The sequence below is a fragment of the Plectropomus leopardus genome, chromosome 15 (assembly GCF_008729295.1).
Source record: "Plectropomus leopardus isolate mb chromosome 15, YSFRI_Pleo_2.0, whole genome shotgun sequence".
Classification (NCBI taxonomy): Eukaryota; Metazoa; Chordata; class Actinopteri; order Perciformes; family Serranidae; genus Plectropomus; species Plectropomus leopardus.
Window position 1 is genome coordinate 30,502,683 of NC_056477.1, and position 21,038 is coordinate 30,523,720.

A 21,038-nucleotide genomic window follows, 5' to 3' on the forward strand; every position below is an offset into this window, starting at 1 on the left:
ACACCATACCGTGTACAGGTGAACAACACCTAGAGGGAATGTCGAAGTCTGGCTGCCGAAGGGATTAAAGATTTGGCATGGTGGTTTGTTTTACAAGCAGATAAGGCATAATGACGCTCTGATGGCCACAGAAAATTTACCTGCAAGGACCTGCCACGAGGTAGGATGGGGGAGGCTTATGGCGCTTTTCCACTACATGGTACCGGCTCTACTTTACTTGCCTTTTTTTTGTTTTCCATTAGGAAAAAGTATCTGATACCACCTGCGCTTCCAAAAACAGCCGAATAGGTATTAAAAGGTACTAAAAGGTGACATGGACACACTACAGACCACTGATTGGTCAGAGAGAAATGTCACTGCTTCATCAATGCACGGCACGCACGGAATACCATGACCAGCGCAAACAGCTAAGCTGTTGTAGCAACTGCAGTTTTGTATAATTTTTTTCTTTCCCAAAATAGCAACCAGAAAGATCACACCGTAGTTGCTCGAGGAGGTGCAAACGTTCCTCACCCTGCTGGCCGACGAGTGTATCCAGGGAGTGCCAGTCTTTGTGTATGCATAGTTTGAATTAGGGGGGAGCTAAGGGGAGCTCTGTTCCTCTGAAAGCCCCTCCTGAGACGTTCAGGGGGAACTTTAAAAGATGGTTAGCAACAAAGCTAGCTAGCGCTTCTGTAAGGGCTACAATTGCACCGATGATGATGATTTATGGTTCAAACTTGAAATTATTCATAAACTATGCACATTTTGTTGCATGTGACAAGCTTAGCATTATAGAGTATTGGTAATATGTATCAATAAACAGATATTTTTGATGGCACTAGTAGAAGCTTTAGTATAGCTTCTTGATTATAATAGACTAGCTTTAGCAGACATATCATGCCGTGTACTTGTTCTGTATATTTTGGCTGTAACGCTAAATGTACATAACCTCATTACACAACGAATATTTGTTTACCAGAAAACTCCACAGGGTACCGTTAAAGCTAAGCATTGTGGGTATGTTTTGAGGATGATGCCAGAAAATATTTATATTTCTGAAACTTCAAATGTGCCCACAGATTTCACCACAATTTGGTGACTGAGAAAAATCTGGCTAAAAGGTGGTAAAAAATGTCACCAAATACATTATGAACACTTTGCAGGCCATGACCCTGAGCAGTTACCGTGGTGATCTGGGCTGCAGCTGTTATAGTTATCACCAGCCCATTCTCACGCCTAACTCGCCAAATACGTCCGCTCTGTCAGTGTATTCAGCGTACAAGCGTGACACCAAAATCCACCTTCCTCGTCCGAACAGAATGCAACTAGATGGCGACAGCTAAGAGAGCGCTTGGACAGAATCTGTGGTGTTATTATTATGCACTGGTGGACTGCTGGATGGAACCAGTTGCATGTGCATGAAGACGGTGTCAGGTAAAAACAATGCCGGTAACCACGTATATGGAGGGTGGGGAGGTGGCTAGGTCCAACAATCAGCTGACTTTCACGCGGGAGTCCGGAGCTTCCTGTGTGGATGTTTTTTTTTCTACAAAAATACAAATAAAGTCTGCACACACATAATGCTCCCATGAACTTTTATTACCTCCAAACGTGACGCCGCGGACCTGAAACATCACATATTTGGAGGTAATAAAAGTTCATGGGAGAATTATCTAGTGTGCAGACTTTAATTGTATTTTTGCATCTATTTTCATTCTGTCCAGCACCTAATATTTGCTGCTTTTGGGTGTGCGTGCTGCTAGAACTTTCTTCTGGGTTTTTTTTACCTAAAATGTCATAAGTGGATGCAGAAGGTCAGTGACAGAGCGGCACCATGTGGCAAGTTGGGATGAGAACGTGTTGTTATCTCACTCTTAATATCATCACCATCCTTGGCCTGACTGCTGGTGGAACAAAAATGTGAAAAAACAACATTTGTTATTTACTAGTTTTGAATAGTTTGACTATTAAGCTTCACACACCACAGATATTTTCATTTATGTTGACTGAAAATCTAAAATCCTGCATTGATTGCATGGAGAATGAACTGACCCTAACTACACAGTTTAAGACTTTTCAGAAGGAATCTTCAGCTACACATCAAATCTACAAAGACTCAGCAGTGATAGGAGTTGACTGTACAGAGAACTGTGCACAGATAACAGTGAACGCCATCAGTCATATTACATTATAGGTGTCGTTTGGCCTTGTTTTAAACAAGACACTGATTGATAGCTCTGATCTTTATATTAAAAAAATACCAATCAGCATTCTCTAAGAGCTACATGATGTGAGGGGCACATCCATGCATGTGTCTGAATGTACAGTAACTGTGATCAGGGCTGTCACCACACACTGCTTTTCACCTCTATCACACTTAAGTAGAAAGAATGTGTTGTTAAGTCAAACAGTAAAGCGGTGTTGTTTTCAAATCTTTTTCAAGCTTAAACTGATGTTTTAGTTTTTTTGAAAATGGATTCCTGCACATACATAGTCCAATCACACATCTAACCTCACAGCTGCTCTCTGCGGTCAGAATCCAGCTGCAATCCAATAAGAGAATAAAACCGGATTTATGATTGGATGCTTGACACTTTTGATGTGAGTCGCTTGACAGAAATTAAACAGTCGCACCTCATTTTCAATTCAAGCTTGAGCAAAAGCTTAAAAGTCGTGTCCATGGTAATGAGAGATCCCTGCATTTTTATGTATCCCTCTGTCTTTCTTTAAATGTATTAACTGTATCTACATTGATTGTTTAGCTCCCGGTCTGTCTGTGAGACTGCGATGATGGACTGGGAAATGAAACCATTGTATCAAAAAATACAAAGACTGTTTATTTCTTAGAGTGAAGCGGAAACTATTTTGGTTCAGTAAATATGTGCAGTCAGTCAGCCTGGTGAGGACAGTATAACTGGCTGCTTGCCTCTCAGCTCTGCAGGAGCTGCTGCTGACAGACGGCCTCTGTGGACAGAGACACTGAATGCAGGTCGGAGTCCATGTGGATTTAAAATTGCTATCTCCATGGCAGCGATGGGAACACTCCCAATTACACTGCATGACACAATATGACATTGTCCGTGATATAATAAAATTCTCCATGTGCGTAGCATGACAGCGACACAACTTAATTTCTGTCGAGCCACACTCTTCCAAAGTGTCGAGCGTCCAGCCACAAATCAGGCTGAAGTTTTGGTCTCATTGCTGCATCCAACCAGTGTGCACGACACTTGTTAAACAGAAGAGCTAAAGTCAGACCTTATGAATGGAGTCAGGTGACATTTTTGGTTTGCACTGATGTCATCTTGCTTTTAAAATTCTATTGTTGAAGTCAGTGTTACATGTTAAATGTCCATGTTGGAAAGGAATGGTTTGATTGGTGTGTTTTGAAGATTCACACATAAATCAAATCAAACAACAATCATACATACAAACACTGCCTCTACACTAGGCGGGTTTCCATCACAAATTTGCGCAAAACTTAAGGGATATTTTCTAAACGTCAAAAAAACAAAAAACAAAACACAATTGTTAGATGGCTGTGTGTCCACTGAGTGATGTTCTGCGTTTTCTCCTCTGGTGATAACATTACAAGAAGCATGGTGATGGATGTTCAAACATTAGCAGCTTTATTTCTATTGCAGACACCGTGCTGCTCATCATTATTTCCAATCCAAGGCCACGTAGGCGTGCTATGGAGCGAAAATGGAAAGGCAAGCCCCTTATACGTGGGAGCGGCCACATATGTAGGATTCTGGCAGGGGATAATCCACGATTTCACAGAGGAATTGTTGATTCAAAACCTCCACATGATCTGCTCAACTTTTGACGAGTTATGTGATGCAATAACAGCTCTTGTAGCTCCTGCTGCATCATGAGGGAGCCAGTTCCTACTGACAAGCACATAGCCATAGTATCATGTGACCTATTAAAAGACTAAAAAGTGTTTCCATTGCAGTTTTATGAAATATGGCTTTTTTGAATCTGAAATACCACCTCCTGAGAGCAGAAAAACTTTATTGCGTTAAATGGGACTTTTTTCTAAACGTGTTTTCTTACGTGTTTCCATTAGGCATATTTTATGTTAGCCATTTCAACTTGCGCAACTTGAGAGTTAATGGAAACCCACCTGGTGTCTGTCTCATGAGTTCTTGTACACAGCTGGTCACTGTTGTATTCAATCTACTGTATTTTAACACTGCATTTGAACACTTTGTTCAAATATTTGCTTGAATTCATCAGTGATTTGTTAAATATCAATTTAAAATAATATTTTTATCGTAGCTCTTCATATTGTTATGTAATTGATATCATGGAGACGTTATCATTATTGTGATATTTAGTGCAGCAGGCATCTGATGAAAACTTGATATGGTGACAGCCCTGATCCAGATGAAGTGCCAGAGAGCAGAGATCAGACTTTTATACTGTAGACTCACATAGACCATCAACATGTCTGCTCCACAGTGTGGAACCAAGATGCTCTCTGAATCACATTTTGAAGACAAATGATGAAAGGCAGTTTAGAGGACACAGTAAATGTTCTTTTGTTTGCTGGACAGCCAGAATCATCATCAGTATAATCAGCACTAATCAACAACCTAAGCTCTTCTGAGAGGCTCAGAACAGCTTGAGTCACTGTGTGGACCAGACCCGAGGCCATGTGAGACTACTGGTTCAGACAGAGGAGGAGATCACAGTGTGGAGCACAGAGATGGAAGGAAGTGCTACTGGCGTCCTGCAGACAGAGGCGGGGCTCAGGCCTCCTGGGCATGTTGAAGCAGCAGCTGCATGGCAGTCAGCAGGTGTGAGATCCGTCTCTTTTTCTCCCTCTCTCTCTCTCTCTCTCTTTTTGCTGGGTTGCAGAAGGTGAAGATGGGAGAAAGCTGCAGTGCAGGGTCAGCCTGACGTCCATGCCTCTTTCTCTGCTCCCTCTCTCTCTCCCTCAATGATTTGGCGGAGGTGCAGGCTTGTGAGAGGCCGGTTATTGGCTGGTGTGAGAGTGTTTAGACTGACGGAGAGACGGGGAGGCGGAGGAGTCTTGGTGTGATGGAGGTCTACGGTCCAAACTGTTTATGACTACGCTCTCAATCCGTAAAGACTGGAGATCTCGGCACGGTTTCACAAATGACTGACCTTTTTCATCTAGTTTTGGTTTAACGTGAATCGAGGATGGCCACGGTGGAGGGAAATGTGCCACGACAGGTAATTCAGACTGAGTCCTACCTTCCGTGTCACAGGAGCTCCCAGAGTGTGAAAAAGAAGGATCACCACAAACCCTCCAGAGCTCATAGTGAGTCTTAAGCTGAAGTTTGAAACTGAGACAAAAAAGACAGAGAGAAATAGAGTGTCTTACCTCGTCTGACCAGGTATGGTTTAGTGTAGTCCCAGCTCTCGTTGTCATTCTTAATCACGTTCAGACGCGTCGGCTGTGGACAAAACACAGTTCAACAGGATCCAGTCAAATACTAAGTTCTGCTTTACACTTTTTTAACCCTTCAAAATCTGCGGAATTTGTTTTGATTTCTTTCAAAAACACAGGGAGAGGGCAATGAACAATGAGAGGATAAATTACACAAAAATTAGCACAAAATGATTTTAAAAAAAAGTATGAAATAGTAAGAAATTCACCTGAAAACTAGCAGAAATAAAGGAATAAAGAAAAGTAAAAAACAAACAAACATTACTACAACGAAACAAAAGCAAGACAATGACCTGAAAAAAAAGTTCTGGATAATAATAGTAATTATTATTTTTTTCCCCAAAATATTTCATTATGAAAATTATCATTAGTAGTTTGATGGATTTTTCCCTAGCTTTTTCAAAATATTTTAAATACATTTTCTAAATTTACTGATTTCATACAATTTGTGGGACATTTCTTACCAGGCTGCTAATTGCCATTTTCCCATGTTTTCAAAAGAAATCAAACCAATATGCTTAGGGGTTCAAAGGGTTAAGAACCTAGAAATCCAAGCACTAAAGAATGATGTCATTCATTGATGGATATAACATATATTAGAGCTCATACAGACAGGGCCAAGTCACATTCAAGGACTGTTTTAAACCCTTACTTTTGTGTTCAAGACGGAAATCATATTCTCTACAGCCATCTGTCGCAGGAGAATTTAACAAACACATGCTCTATTATTAATTAACTGGACAATCTCACTCAGGCGTGTGATTGGCAAATAACGAAAAACCAGGAAAATATAAAGAGCACAGGCTAAGTTTTAAGCCAAAGTGATGATACAGGTTTTATATGAAACTAAAACCTAAGGAATCCAGCGGAACCAGCCATGTCATACTACAAATAGCTTCTGCTCAGAATAACGCACCAAATGTAGACTAAAGTTTGGCAAGGAAAACCAGCACAGCCATTTCGAAAGGTTTCCTTGATCTCTGACCTCAAGATATCTGATTGAAAATGGGTTCTATGGGTACCCATGAGTCTCCCCCAGGTTTAAAAGTGAACATTTTTGTCCACCTAACACTGGAACTGGTACATTCCGAAATCTAGCAGCCACTCAGTAGAGTACCATTGATTTTTTGACTGGTGACTGAAGCAAATCTAGCAGCCACTTTGGCAGGCGCTAATTAATTCATTATTTATTACTAAAACTGTGCTACTCCCATGGAGTTTTTTGCTGTCATTTTAATCCTAAATCAAGACAATCTGATAAGAATTGCTTTACACTGCCAATATGGAGTCCAAAACTGTTAAAATGCAAAATAATGGAATTTAAAACGTGATTAAAAAATTGATTAATTGCGATTAACTACTGAAATTCTGCGATTAATCGTGATTTTCAAAAATAACTGTTTGACAGCCTTAGTCTCAAATAACACCATTTAAAAAAAACCCAAACTATTATTACAATAATTTGACTATTGTTTTTTTTCCAATGCAAACAGGAACTTGTAAGAAGAACATGCCCTGATTTAGTGTATTAGTTTAGTTCCTGAAACCTTTGGGTGGAAAAGGAGCATCAGCCTCTCCCTCTGCTCAGGGGATCCTTCAATCAGTCAGCATGGTGCAAAGTCAAGAGACAGAAAAGCATTCTGAGTTTTGTTTTTTTTGCTAGAAGCAAATGGTCCTTTCATACAGAGGCTTTGGGTGCTGACCCACTGGAGCTGTTGACTGAAGTCAGTAGTTCCTGGTAGCAGCGTAAATCCACACTCAGAGTTACACTGAATCCCATGACTTGATGAGTAAATCAAGTTATGTTTCAGTTTCATTTCTCTCCTTCTGTCCAGACACTCGCTTTCTCACACTCCCACACACACGCACGCACGCACGCACGCATGCACACATGCACGCACACACACACACACACACACACACACACACACACACACACACACACACACACACACACACACAATCTCCATCTCTCACCCTCTGTCTCTCTCTTTTTCTTTTTTAGGAGGTTGGGAGATGACATCTAAGACTTTGAAACTTGGATTAACATCACTTTTCTTTTGTTGCTTTCAGAGGCCTTTACTGATTGGTTTGATTTTATTTCATAAACATGAAAAAAAGGCAATGAGCAACTTGATAAGAAATGTTATGCTAGAAAATTAAAAGGTAAGGGGAAAACTATATTCATTATTATCATAATTACATATTTAAAATTCTGTTGTAGGATTATTACAATTTTTAAGCACGTTTTTAAGTCTGACTTTTTTTTAATTTGATTTCTTTTTCTGGTGCTAATTTTCAGGTAATTTTCTTGTACTTTTGACCAATGTCTTGCTATTTTTTGGGTCATTTCTTCTTCAGTTGCTTATTGACTTCTTCCTATGTTTTAAAAGGAACTCCAGCCAATTTGCTCAGGTTTCAAAGGGATAACCATCAATATCAACAAATTCATTTTCATCCCATAATATAAACGTTTGACACTGGTCTGAGAAGTGTCACTCACAATTGTCAGCTGACTCATGTCAGATAAGTCACTTGTCTCGTCACTTTGAATGGGACACCAGTCACAATCAGGTTGCGAGTTCTGTCCAGAAAAAATAAGTATTTATTTTAGGTGAAGTCAACTTCAAGGTTCAGCGCTTGCCCCCCTTTCTTTACTGTCTGTACATACTACCATTACGGCTGAATTCTACCGGGTCCATCAATGCAGTTTTAAGACCACGGTATGGCCTCCGGAGCCAATCGCAAATATTCTAGACAATGCTGGTGATTTCAGTGGGCGCACCTCGGAGCACCTCAGCAGCGTCCCAGACACGGCTACCTGCTCTGCTCTGTGGAGAATACACACTGAGTCTGTTTTTGCCGGAGGCGGACAGCAGCCATGTTGAGCATGGTGTGGTGCATCAGGTCAATTATCAAAATAAAACGCCTTACACGGACTCTGGATCATGTTTTAGTTAACTAATGTTACATCAACAGTATCTGCTCCTTCTCCTCCCACCAGCTCTCTGTATTCTGTCCAGCAGCCATGTGAACGCATGGCTAAACATTTTGTGCAGTTAGACAAAGACAAAACAGAAATCAATGTTTTCTGGGAAGAGTCAAACAGAGTGGCACCAGGCATGTCACTGCTGATGTGTTTCGTGTCTCTTACCCTCGCATATTCAATCTTGAGCGTACAGCAGCCAGCGTAGATGTCAGCTCCGTTCAGAGCAGCTTTGGCCTTCTGAGCACACTGAACAGATTCAAACCTGAAGCACCGGGGTTAAGGAAAGGATACTGATGTGTGTTTTTTTTTGATAAATGATGCTGATTATTTAAAGTTAGAAAGGAGAGCAAGAGGAGGTTAAATGGAGACAAGAGCAACAGGTGTTTAATTGTCATAAACTATGTTGGATCAAATAGTTCATCAGATATTTACCAAAACTTTTAACCAAATACAGTATATGTATGTTAAATCTGTATTATGTTAATCAAAACCAAAAAACAGGCCCCAAAGCCAGAGGCTATACTGAGTTATACTATGTTTTTTTTTTTCATTTGAGAAGTTGAACTGGGATGAGACGGAAAGACGCTGGCTCAGCAAGGCTGTAGGCTAAACATAGCTACAAGCTTTGAGGCCAAGTTTTATAGCTTTTTGGTACATAAGAAGGGTGTGTGCGTAGATAAAAGACAAAATAAGTATATAAGGATGGTGTAAACTGTGTATATTCAGTCATCTCCCGGGGGGTGACTGGACTTTGCATGTGTCGATTACATGTTAAGGTCTATCACAGTGATCCTGCCTGCAACATGTGCTTTTCTTTCTAAAGTGTTCTTGAGACACCAGTGTTTCTGACCAAAAACAAAGGATTAATTTAAACACTGGACCATTTTTCTGGACAATGTTGGGACAAATTTGCCACAACTGTACTGTCCATTCCACCTCAGAGACACACAGCATACAAAGACAAACGTTCACACATTCAGGAAGGATATTCCACCATGGCCTGGATTCCATTTCGTTTAAAGATGACGATCCTCAGCACGCTGCCGATGGGATTACACACTGTGTACAGAACATCCTGCGCCAACAGAGAAAAAAAGAAAGACATTCAACATTCAATATAATCTAAAAGTTTCTGATGCTGCAGTGTGTCCTAACCTGCAGGAACCGCAGGCCTCAGGCCACTGAGCATTTCATGAATACTATAAAGATACTGTAACTGCTTAGAGAGAAATATCACTGCATACTAATACACATCCAGGTTGTTTTTTAAGGATCTGATGAATTCTTTCTCAAGATTCCAAAACTTAGATTCTTGAAAGAATACTTTTGGTTACAGCTGTTTTTTTGTTTACATTAAGTAAATCACTGATCCCGCTATACCAGAAGCAAAAGCAAACACACAACAGGAGAGTACCAAGCAACAGGAGAGTACCAAGCACAAAGCCCTGTTTTTGTTTACTGGAGTCCATGGACCCAGGACAGGGTTTCACTCAGTGGTATCACCCAAGCTGGCAAATTCTCCTTTGGTGTTTTTGAAAAAGTCTTGAAGATATTGCAAGTTGTTTCCCCTCAGAAATGGCAGCTTAGTCACAGGTGTCAACCTTCAATGGCTCCAAGTCTTCATCCAAAGAATAAAAAAAAAATGTTGGTCGTTTTATTGAATCATCGTCATCATCTTCATCATTGTTCTCATCTTTATCATCATCATCATCATCCTCATTTTCATCATCGTCCTCATCATCTCCATTCTCATCTTCATCATCCTCATTTTCATCTTCTCCAATCTCATTTTCATCATCGTCATCTTCATCATCATCTCCATTCTTGTTTTCATCATCCTCATCGTCCTCATATTTATCATCACCATCATCCTCATCTTCATCATCATCCGCGTTATCTTCATCATCTTCAACTACCTTCGAATCTTCATCATCATCATTGCCAATCATCCTCCTCCTCCTCCTCCTCCTCCTCTTCCTCATCATCTTCCCTGAGGGTTGGCATTAGTGACTGAGCTGCCACTGGGAGGGCTAACAAGTTGAAATGTCATCTAGCCTTTTTCAAAATACCAAACTGGAATGTGTCACCTTGGGTGATAGCAGTAAGTGAAAATTCTGAACTGGGAGTGTGCCATGTTTTACAAACATGTTTCTACAGTAGCCCGCAATGGACAAACTCACAGAACCTGTTAATTTTTTTGTACTGTATAGATGTTATAGTCCATGCATGTATAATTCCATTTGTGATTCACCTTAATTTTTGCATACAATAACTGTAAATTAACTACAGTATGGTTGCATCACCACTGCTACGAGGCAGTAAAGCCATGTTCAGCGTGGATCGGCGTAATGACTTTCCGTAGTCTCATTTGGCCACTTGTTAGCAACCACCTTTTTTAAGACACATAAAAGTTTAAAAGTTCACCAGTTAGGTATTTGCTGACATATTTTATGTTGTAGAACAAAACGTGAAGGTCTCTTCAGCTTGTGTTAATCACAGAACTTATTTCAGGCTTCTAAGCAAAAGTACATAAAAAAAACCCCCAATGACTTTGAAGTGAGGAAACTGGAGGTGCTGAAATGCTTACTCATTTCCAGGTTTTAGGACTCATTACTGGGGTTTTCTATGACAAGTAACCTCGTATTTTGGTCAGCACCTTCTGCTAGATTGACAGAGAAACATAATTTTATTTTCCAAAACATTACTGCGTTGAGCAGTAAGTTCTGCTAAATTAAACTTTATACGATTGTGGATTTCCCCAGAACAAGCCCTGCTACACCACTGATCCGGTCTCTCTCTGATTTGTCAAGAAGTGTTTCTGGTCCCCATTACTACTGACAAACTTAATAAAGCACAGAGTCAAAAACTGGCTGACAACTGTGGCAAGTGTAGAAATTAGCAGCATTCTTGGAAAGGTTTTGAACATAAAGATGATATCGATAAATCTTTGCTCATCTTATGCCAGGTTACTGTTGTATAGCATGCAAAGCAATATGGAAGTTTAACCATCAGGGGAAAAGTGTAGAATCTGTTAAACCATTTGCTTGAGAATGGTTGTTCTATGATCCATGTCAGGTTGGTGGTTGAAAAACATTTTTAAAAAAATCTACAATCAGCCATTCAAATTTCAGAGAATCTTCTCAAAAATACGTAGCTAGTCTGCATTTGTTTCAAATGTAGTCATCAACAGTAATTTGCTCATGGCCAGCTGAGGTGTTACTGCTCTGAGAAAAAAAGGTGTGAAATCTGGTGAGATGTACTTATTGTCCAAATGTCCTAACAAAAAACATGTAGACAATCAAATTTAACACTTAGCAACATTTAACAGGCAGGAAAAAAATCCTTGGCAGTCGTTTTGACACAAAACTATAGATTAAGAGTGACAGTATAGAAAGAAACAGATGGTGGGGAACGAGGAGAAACCTCAATAGGAACAAATCTAAAGATGTACTGACTGCTTGTAAGAGAAGATAACTGAATGTAGTTTGTTGGAAGGGGAGAGACTGACAGATGGGTATACAAGATCATTCTGCACCTTCAGTGCATTTATAACAAATGACCAACAGTCTTTTTAAACTTTTCAGTGTTTTTTTCTGCAGTCCAGGCAGCCTGAAAATCAACTGGAAGAATCTGAAAATGACTCCAAAATGTCTGATTTAAACGTAATTAATGCAAGTTACATTATCATGAGGTCGTAAAGCTTGGCTAGCTCTCTAAGTTAGTATGAGCATTCTGATAATCAGATTTATGACAAAACTCAGAATACTGTTACACTGTTGCAAGCCTCTTCACACCAGCTAAGTTGTGCTACACACATCTTCCCACAGGCAGCACAGACGATCTACCCGATCAGCACAGTTTGAAGATCAGTTGCCATCAATTCAGTATCTGAACAAATGTCTCCCCTTCTGTCCCTGAGATGACACTGATGAATGGACAGAAAGGTGTTTCGCAAAACATTATATCACAGTTGACCTTTTGCCCTCTTGGATATAAAATGTCTCAGAATTTCATCATTATATCCTGTGGGACATTTATGTGAAATTTGAGTGTATAAATTCTTGAGGCCAAAACATGTTTTAAGAGGTCATTGTGACCTTTGACCACCAAAATCTAATCAGCTCATTATTGAGTCCAAGTGAATGTTTGTGTCAAATTCGAATAAATGCCCTCAAGGTGTTCTTGAGATATCCCTTTCACAAGAATAAGACAAATGAAAGGTCACCATGACCTTGACATTTGACCACCAAAATCTAATAAGCTCATCCTTGAGTCTATTCAAACATTTGTGTCAAATATGAAAAATTCCCTCAAGGAGATACTGCCTTTACAAGAATGTCACAGACGAGGTCACAGTGACCTTGACCTTAGACCTATGGCCAATAAATTCTAATCAGTTCATTCTTGATTCCAAATACATGTACATATGTGCTAAATTTAAAGGGAATTCTCTCAAGGTGCGGGCGCAGAGGCATACAAACTTCTTACTTATATGATAGAAATAAGTCCACACAGATGCAAATGTGTGACACTGTGTGACACTGTGTGTGAGTGTGCGTGAGTGTCTGTCTGTGTGTGTGTGTGTGTGTGTGTGTGTGTGTGTGTGTGTGTGTGTGTGTGTGTTTACCGTGGTTATAGGGTAGAGGGGGTTCTGTATGGACAGCAGGAGGACCTTGTTGCCACTGTTGGGGTTGTCAGCGTTGGTCGGCCTGGTGATCCTCTTGGATGTCGAGTAATTAAAGTACGCCTGTTGGCCTGATGAGCAGAGAGATACAAATATAAACACATAGAACACTGCATACATGCATGAGCAACTAATATATCACATCAAGGAGTCTTTATAATGAAAGGCATGGGAATCAAACCTGCAATGTAGACAGGCTCCTTGGCTCCACAGGACACACAGCGGTCGGCGCTCTCTACTGCAGAGAACTCCACCAGGGCCTGACGCTTGAACGGCATCATCATCACGTAACTGAGAACACACACACACAGACATCAAGTTAAGACGTTCATTTTAGGCTTGGGCAGTATCACAGTATTACAATATTCCAGGGTATTTAGAAAACCTGAAGGTATGTTTTTCAATACTGTCATAAATACAGGCACTCCTCCTTCTATTAAACTTATTGTATGTAGTGCACAGCACGCACCACCAGAGCTCTCTCTACTGGTGGAACAGGCAGCTTAGCTGAAAGACACAGTGACACCTTGTGGTGGAGGGAGAAGTTACAGGACTGTAAACGGCCGCCGGCCAGCAGGCAGACAGAGCGTGGGGAAGAACAGCATGTTTTTTACATCTAACTTGATGAATTAAGGATTTATTTGGACCAAACTGGAGCTGGTGATTGTTGGAACACTGGATTTTGACATCTACTGTAATTTAATTGTTCTCTTACGAGATCTATTGCACATCTGTCTGTCCTGGAAGAGGGATCCCTCCTCTGTCGCTCTTCCTGAGGTTTCTACCGTTTTTTGGAGGAAGCTTTTTTCGACGACGTGAGAGTCTAAGGACAGAGGGATGTCATATGCTGTAAAGCCCTCTGAAGCAAAGTGAGATCTGTGATAATGGGCTTTATAAATAAAATTGAACTGAATGAAATTGGACTTACTAACTAAATAACTAGCAAGATTAACTAAGACAGTTTAAGTTAGTTTAATTTGTTTCTGTTGAGTTTAAATGAAGCGTGCTTTGACAGAGATAAAGTTGAACTTAAAGGCGAACAGTTGTATTTCTGTGTTTAATAGGAAAAATAGATGTGAGAATATTAATTTTCTCAACATTTTGGGGGGATTTCCATTGTGTATTTATTAATCTGAAAAGCTGAAGCATAGCACATATATACTGCCATATACCATATATCCCAGTGAAATTTCAGTACCATATGAGGGTATGCAACATTACTAACAATAATAATAATAGTAATAATAATACATCTTATTTACAGAGCGCTTTTCACAATACTCAAAGACGCTTAACAGAAACAAAAGCAAAGTCGATTAAAAACAGTAAAACATACAGAATAAATAATGAAATAATCAGTAAAAAGCAAGACAGATAAGCATTAAATGTGCATTAAACATTAAAAGCAGATTTAAATAGGTGGGTCTTGAGGTGGGATTTGAATGTGTGGAGGTCAGTGCATTACATGCCACCCAAGCCTTATTCACATGCTGCTCATTCAAATCTTTCCCATTTAATAAGCTTTTATTTCACTGGACACATCAGCTCCTCTGCCAGCCACACTACATGTCCTCCACTCTTTGCCAAAGTCTTAGAGCAGCTGATTGTGTTTCAACCCTCAGCACTCAAATCTCAACACATCACCACAGGACTGTCTTTTGTGTGTTACTGTCAACTGTGTGAACCAAGGCTATGAGCCCTCCCAACCCCGCTGAGGAAGTAAATGTTCACCGCCTTCTTTTCATCAAAGGCAAAATAACAGATGGAACAATGTGGGTGTGAAGGCCTTTAAAGAACCTGCCAAATCACTGCAATAAGACCATATCTTTGTGTGTGTGTGTGTGTGTGTGTGTGTGTGTGTGTGTGTGTGTGTGAGTCTTCCACAGTATGCTTTTCCCTGCAGCTTCATTCAGGTAAATGAGAGGTTAATGAATACTGCAGCATGCAGGGAGTGTAAATAATGGAGAAGGAGTCGTTTAGAGTGGAAACTGCAGTATCACAAAATGTTTGCTTCAATTATTCACAATGTGTAACTATCTTTACACTACAGCTACTGCGGCCCTCTGCAGGACATTGTTACACCAAATCACCTGGTATCTGGGACTTCATCAACAAGGCCTGGGACCCCCACTGACACGGGCTCTTATTCCCCCACACACAATATAAATGTCTATATATCAGTAACATTAACACACATCTTGCACTATTATCTCTGCACACTGAACACATTTGCTCTTCTGTCAACTGTTGCACATTATTTCTGTTGCACAACTTTTTTTATTCTGAAACACCTATACTGTACTTACTTTTTATGTTGTAGTACTTTTAAAGTATTGTTAAAATATTACCAATCTAACTTTTCTATCTAAATTCATGTTTGTGATTGTTGCAGTACATGGCTCTGTGGTGGTTTTGTGCTGTCTGGGAGTGCTTGTGTCTGTGTGCTTGGTGTGTCTTCTCCTGTTGTGCTGTGTTTCAGGGGCTGGCCGTGGCTTCTGCGTGCTGGAGCTAATGGCACACTTCCTCATCTGCTCCTCATCAGTGATCAACCCTCTGCAACATATATACCACGGCTCCTGTTTGGTGCCAGATTGTCTTTCCACCTTGCTCGTGGTATATCGGCCAACTCTCATGAGTACTTTTTCCTGTGCTTCTAGAAACCTCTTCGACTTTGAGATGTTTTGCGCTTACTGTATTTTTATGCTTGATCCAGTACCTGCCGCCTCAGAGCTCCAGCGCCTCGCTGCCCAGCCCCCACCGCCTTCATGTTCAGAACCTCATCACTCACCTTCACGGATCTGCACCGCTCCACCAGCTCCACCATTCCCTCCAGCTTCACCAGCCCTCACCACCTACCTCACTTCACCATCCCTCCAGCCACTCCAGCCTCCTCTGCCATCTCAGCCACAGGATCCCTTCCCTCAATACCATTCCCTTCACTCATTCTCAACTCAAATTAAAATCATTGTTGTATGATTTCATCCCGTCTGTGTTTGCTCTTGGGTCCTCCTCTCATTTATGGTACTCTGTACCACTACAACCTCATTTTTATTTGCTCCTAATAGGTTGGTTCTCTCCAGAGTTGGTGAGACAGACATCAACCTGCAGAGGCATCAAGTCAAGTTACTGAGGGAATCAGCGTTTATAAGCTACAACTACAAATTGCACACCCGGGTCCCATGTCTGTGAGTCAGTGTGTTTTTTTTGTTTTTGGTTAGATGTCTGAAATAAGGTCTGTGGTTAAAACAAGCTGATGAGACTTCAATGTTTTATCCTACAACTTAAAATACGTCAGTAAATACCCCAATGTGAACTTTTATGTCTTACAAAAGGCAGTTGTTATATGAGACTACAGAAGTGTAAAGTGACATTCAGTTGAGAAAGAGAAAAAAAACACTGCCTGCTGTGCTGCATTCACTGACTTGCAAAGAACGCCGGATATTCGAGTGAGACCACAGAATGAACCCCACCCCCCCTTTGTCTGCTACTGCACACATACACTGGCAACTGGCAGATGGTAGACAGCAAACTGAATGTCATTTTAGTGAATGAGAGCAGGACAGTAAAATTAAGTGAGGCTGGCAGAGAATACAAGCAACTGCAACAGTAGATGGAGTCATCGTCAAAAGTTAAAAAATTTAAATTTTTTGCCAGCCTCCAGAACAGAATTTTCAACCGTATGTTGTGCAGCTCCCACACAAGGACAATGAAAAAGCTAATCATTTTTTAAAATAATTGATTGTTTTGCTGTTGTTGTTTTTGGTGTCTCTTTTTTCAGACAAATATGCACAAGGCACAAAGTGAGTGCAATTCTCTTTTCACTATCCATGTGAATGAATGAATGACTTTTGGAGGGAATTTACTTTCTTTACATTTCGGAGGGAAATTAGAAAACATCATTAGAACATGAAGAGACAGCTTCATTTTATGGCTATGCAAACTGTTGCAATAATTACATAAAGTAATAGAAACAAATAATTGTATTTAATACATTTATTCCTTTTTTTTACACATCACCATAGCAACATATCATAATGTGTACTGTATTGTGCTGTCTTGCCATTCCGTCAAAGTTTTTTTAAAATTTGTCATCCAGGAGATGTTGCCCATCGGACGGATTCCATGTGAACACAGCATCCGTTGTGACTCATGTCAGGTGAATTGGCAACTCTGAAAGTGTCTGACGGTATAAATGCGTCCTCTCCTCTGTCGGCCTGTGATGGACTGGTGCAGTGTTCATGGTTTACACTACCTGTCATCTAATGCAGTCTTTTTTTTTCCGTCTGAAATTATCACATCCAAATATAAAAATGACCCCCTTGCTTTGTGTAAAACATATCTGCACAATGACTACAAAAATTTTGTCCAGCGCTAAAGTTTTCGGAAAAAGTTACATTTTTTTGTGTTGCTCACATTCATCTAAAGAGTTGTTTGACCAACAGGCTGAGAATAGAGCCTGGCTGTAGGACACGAGGCAGCCAGAGAGAGGAGCAGAGTGCACAGTATCATTTCATAACTCAGATTACCTCCTTTCCACAGGTCAGATAGTGATATTCAGGAGACAAGATGACAAGGGGGATGTGGACCACACACAGACAGGGAGAGCTAAAGTATGGAGACAGAGAGGAGGACAGCTCTTTTTTTTATGCAGCTGTGGTGCCAAATGCAAGACACAGGGGGAGAGTAAGGACAGCCAGGGAGGAGCCTCCAGTGGAGAGAGGCAAAGGAGCAAATGTGTCTTTTCATTTTGTCTTATACTGTGTAACAAATTTCACAATTTCACAACAAATAGAACAATAAAACGCATCTGACCAAGTGTGCAAGGTTTCTCTGGGTAACACGCTCTCTCTGTCTCACTCTCTCACACACACACACACACACACACACACACACACACACACACACACACACACACACACACAGACAGAGACAGTAGTTGCTTTCTCACCATATGGGTCCAAACTTCTCCAAGGCATCTATCAGGTCTGCTTCCACCACAGCCTCACACAGACCCCTGACATGGACCACAGGGCTGGGAGAGATGCGATGGGAGTCCTCGCCATTATCCTGCAACACACACAGTCAAGCACAGTTACACATCAGAGTTCTCAATACTCTGGTCCACAAAATGCTGGGTCATACAGCAGGAGAGCTGAACCTGGCACAACTTTAGCCATGCTGAAATGCAGTGAAGTTCAGTGCTGTGCTGTCATACAACTGTTCCAGGGTTTCCCATACAGTCATGTATTTGTGGCGGCCCGCCACAAGAAAAACATCTGCTGCCACATATTGATTTCTTATCTTCAGTGGCTGGTAGTCATTAGGAGTGCTATTGGGACATATACATATATGGATCAGTTATTCCGAACGTAGTGCCAGGTGCAGTTAAAGTGAAACTTAACCATTTATCAGGCTCGATCTGAAAGTTTACTGTCACTTGCCTCTGCAGCAGCTGCTCCTCTCATCCATCAATCAGTTCTGAACAATCAATTATTCACCACGCAACTCAAACTCCACAAACTGTTGCTGAAGAAGAAAAAAACCTCATAAAAGACTTCCGCACTGCAAAAACACTTTGGAGTACATGTTTTACACTACAGCCAAATCATTGTATATTCAAAACCTTTCAACACACATTCTCATATTCCAAATTATTTCCAGGCCTGGAAAAACTTTTTTTTCTCCATTCATAACTAACCCTGACCCGGATTGCCTTTTCCAGAACTCAGAACCACACAGCCATGTGCTCCCATATGGTGGAAAGATGGGACCCCCTGTCTTTGGTGTTAGATGTGAATGTCCTCCTTGATCTTTTCTGTGTGTCAATCCACACCATGAGGGGGTCAAAGTCACTGACAACCTGTTACACACATAACTGACTTTCCACACTGCCATCCATTCATGATCACAATTATCTCAGACAAAAGCTAGCAAATGGACCTTTAGTTAAGATGTTATTTCAAACTATTTCCCACATCAAGAAGAACCTTTCACACTAAACATATTTAATCACTCCCTCTCAAAAAACAAAGATTTATATGATTTCAAATGCCAATATTGTATCATGCTCAAAAACCCAGTGAGGTTGTTTAAAAACATCATGATCTATCTGTCATTGTTTTAGTTTAAACTGTAATAAAAGCAAACTATCCAAACCACCCACACTATGTTCTGCTCAAACACAGGAGCACACTCAGTGCAAGACTCATTCCCCCGAGACGCAGCACAGAGCGCCTGCATCATCAAACGTTTCAATTCCTACCCTCAGAGTGTCCGAAACTCTGAGTCAACAGACTGACATTTGGACATCATTCACCCATCAGCAGTTAAAATTCAGTAATATTTTTTTTATTTTGCAACTGGGCAACACTGTCTTAACTGTGCAATAACTGTTGCAATTATTCAACTGTGCAATATTATTTTCTTCACCCTAACTAATTCTCAGCAGCAACACCACTCTACATGTTGTTTATATCTTATTTTTTTCTTTTTAAGTATATACTGTGTTGAACATTGAAACATAACACAGATTTTATTTTCTTCTTTTTTTTCTACAGTCAAATGACAAAAATGGCCCACTGATTTCCAAATTGCGTGTTTCTTTGTTGTTGTGTTTTGTAAAACACACATTTTGTCAAGGAAGACCGCTCACTGTTCAGACAGTCAAATACTCTGAAAAATGTCTGAAAGCCCATTTGTCCAACTGCTGGGTATCCTGCTAGATTAAAAAAAGTCCACATAAGTTGGTTGTGAAATGACAGGAACTGAAAACTTTGATCATATTAAATTTTATCTGAAACCTGATTGCAAACAGACTGATAATAACACTGAAATAAAAGGTGAATTTAGCACATTGATTTTACATATTTTTTTATTTTCTTTAATGTCTAAAGCTTTACATACTAGTTTTATACATTGTAGCATAACGCACATATTTATACTTTTACACATCTGATATACCTGGCATATAATACATATTTCAATATTTTTTCAATATTTTAGAAACTATTGTTAAACATTGTAGCATAATGCATATTTGATACTTTCACACATTGCATAATTCTTTATGCTATGCACCAGAGCGTCATCAGAGAGATTCAGCTAGTTGCCAAAAACCTGTATTACTTAGGCCTATACAGTCTATGATTTAGACCAAATCACAATCATAATTGTTTTTTTACAGTAAATTCATTGATTAGTGTGAAACTACCTAAAAATCAGTATTAGTTGAAGTGTATGCTATATTTAGAATAATCTCATCACTGTACCTTGCTGTAAGACAGCCCTGACTGACGGGAATTTGAAGCTGTTCTATCAAAAACACCAGACTCCACTGAGTCCCTCAGTCCTCTAAGCCCCTCACCTAAGCCAAAATTAAAAACACAAGTCCCTCCTGAGTGCTTGCAATTTACCTTCCCCCATCATAAATACCGAACAGTCGCTATGCGTAATGACTGCGGGAGGCTGATGAAGCAAGTAGGAGCACGCGCAGAACGCAGAGTCCAGGTACAGTCCAGGTACAGCCCAACTGAGGTGTTTACATGACTTCAATTCCTTTTGTCTGGGTGTGTAAGTCTGATTTCCAGATATTCAAAAATGTTAACATGCATTTTCAAAGTCCAGTTTTAGTCGGATTAACACAATAATTGTACTTTTTCTAACATCATGTAAACACACTGAGTGTGACCACACCTTCAGAAAACCTTTTCCAATCATATTAGTGCAGAGCCAGGCTTTACAAGTAAAAGAGCTCCCAGAACAGTTTGAAGGGGATGTTACTGATTTTGCCAGTCAGCTTAGAACATTTAGCAGAACAACAGATGACTGTCTGTAAGAAAATGAATCAGTGGAAGTCTGAAGGACTTCCAGATCTCCCAGTGTTTCAGATGACAAGCAGGAAATCAGTGGCCACAAAAGAGCAGCAGTGCTGGCTGTTTGGAATGTCAGTTATGAGTGTGTGG

At 40.3% G+C, this 21,038-nt stretch overlaps 1 protein-coding gene across 1 annotated transcript in view; it reads right to left on the reverse strand.

Annotated features, from left to right (window-relative positions):
* LOC121954902 (heterogeneous nuclear ribonucleoprotein L-like) overlaps nucleotides 1–18,972 on the reverse strand; it is a 39,028-nt gene extending 20,056 nt beyond the window's left edge. The window contains exons 1-7 of the mRNA XM_042502644.1: nucleotides 18,958–18,972; nucleotides 18,026–18,144; nucleotides 13,259–13,368; nucleotides 13,021–13,148; nucleotides 9,383–9,468; nucleotides 8,559–8,655; nucleotides 5,339–5,411 (exon numbers count right to left, since the gene is read on the reverse strand). Of these exons, the coding sequence (XP_042358578.1) occupies nucleotides 5,339–5,411; nucleotides 8,559–8,655; nucleotides 9,383–9,468; nucleotides 13,021–13,148; nucleotides 13,259–13,368; nucleotides 18,026–18,144; nucleotides 18,958–18,972 (628 nt within the window). The remainder of the gene's footprint in view (nucleotides 1–5,338; nucleotides 5,412–8,558; nucleotides 8,656–9,382; nucleotides 9,469–13,020; nucleotides 13,149–13,258; nucleotides 13,369–18,025; nucleotides 18,145–18,957) is intronic.
* Between the last annotated feature and the right edge of the window lie 2,066 nt (nucleotides 18,973–21,038).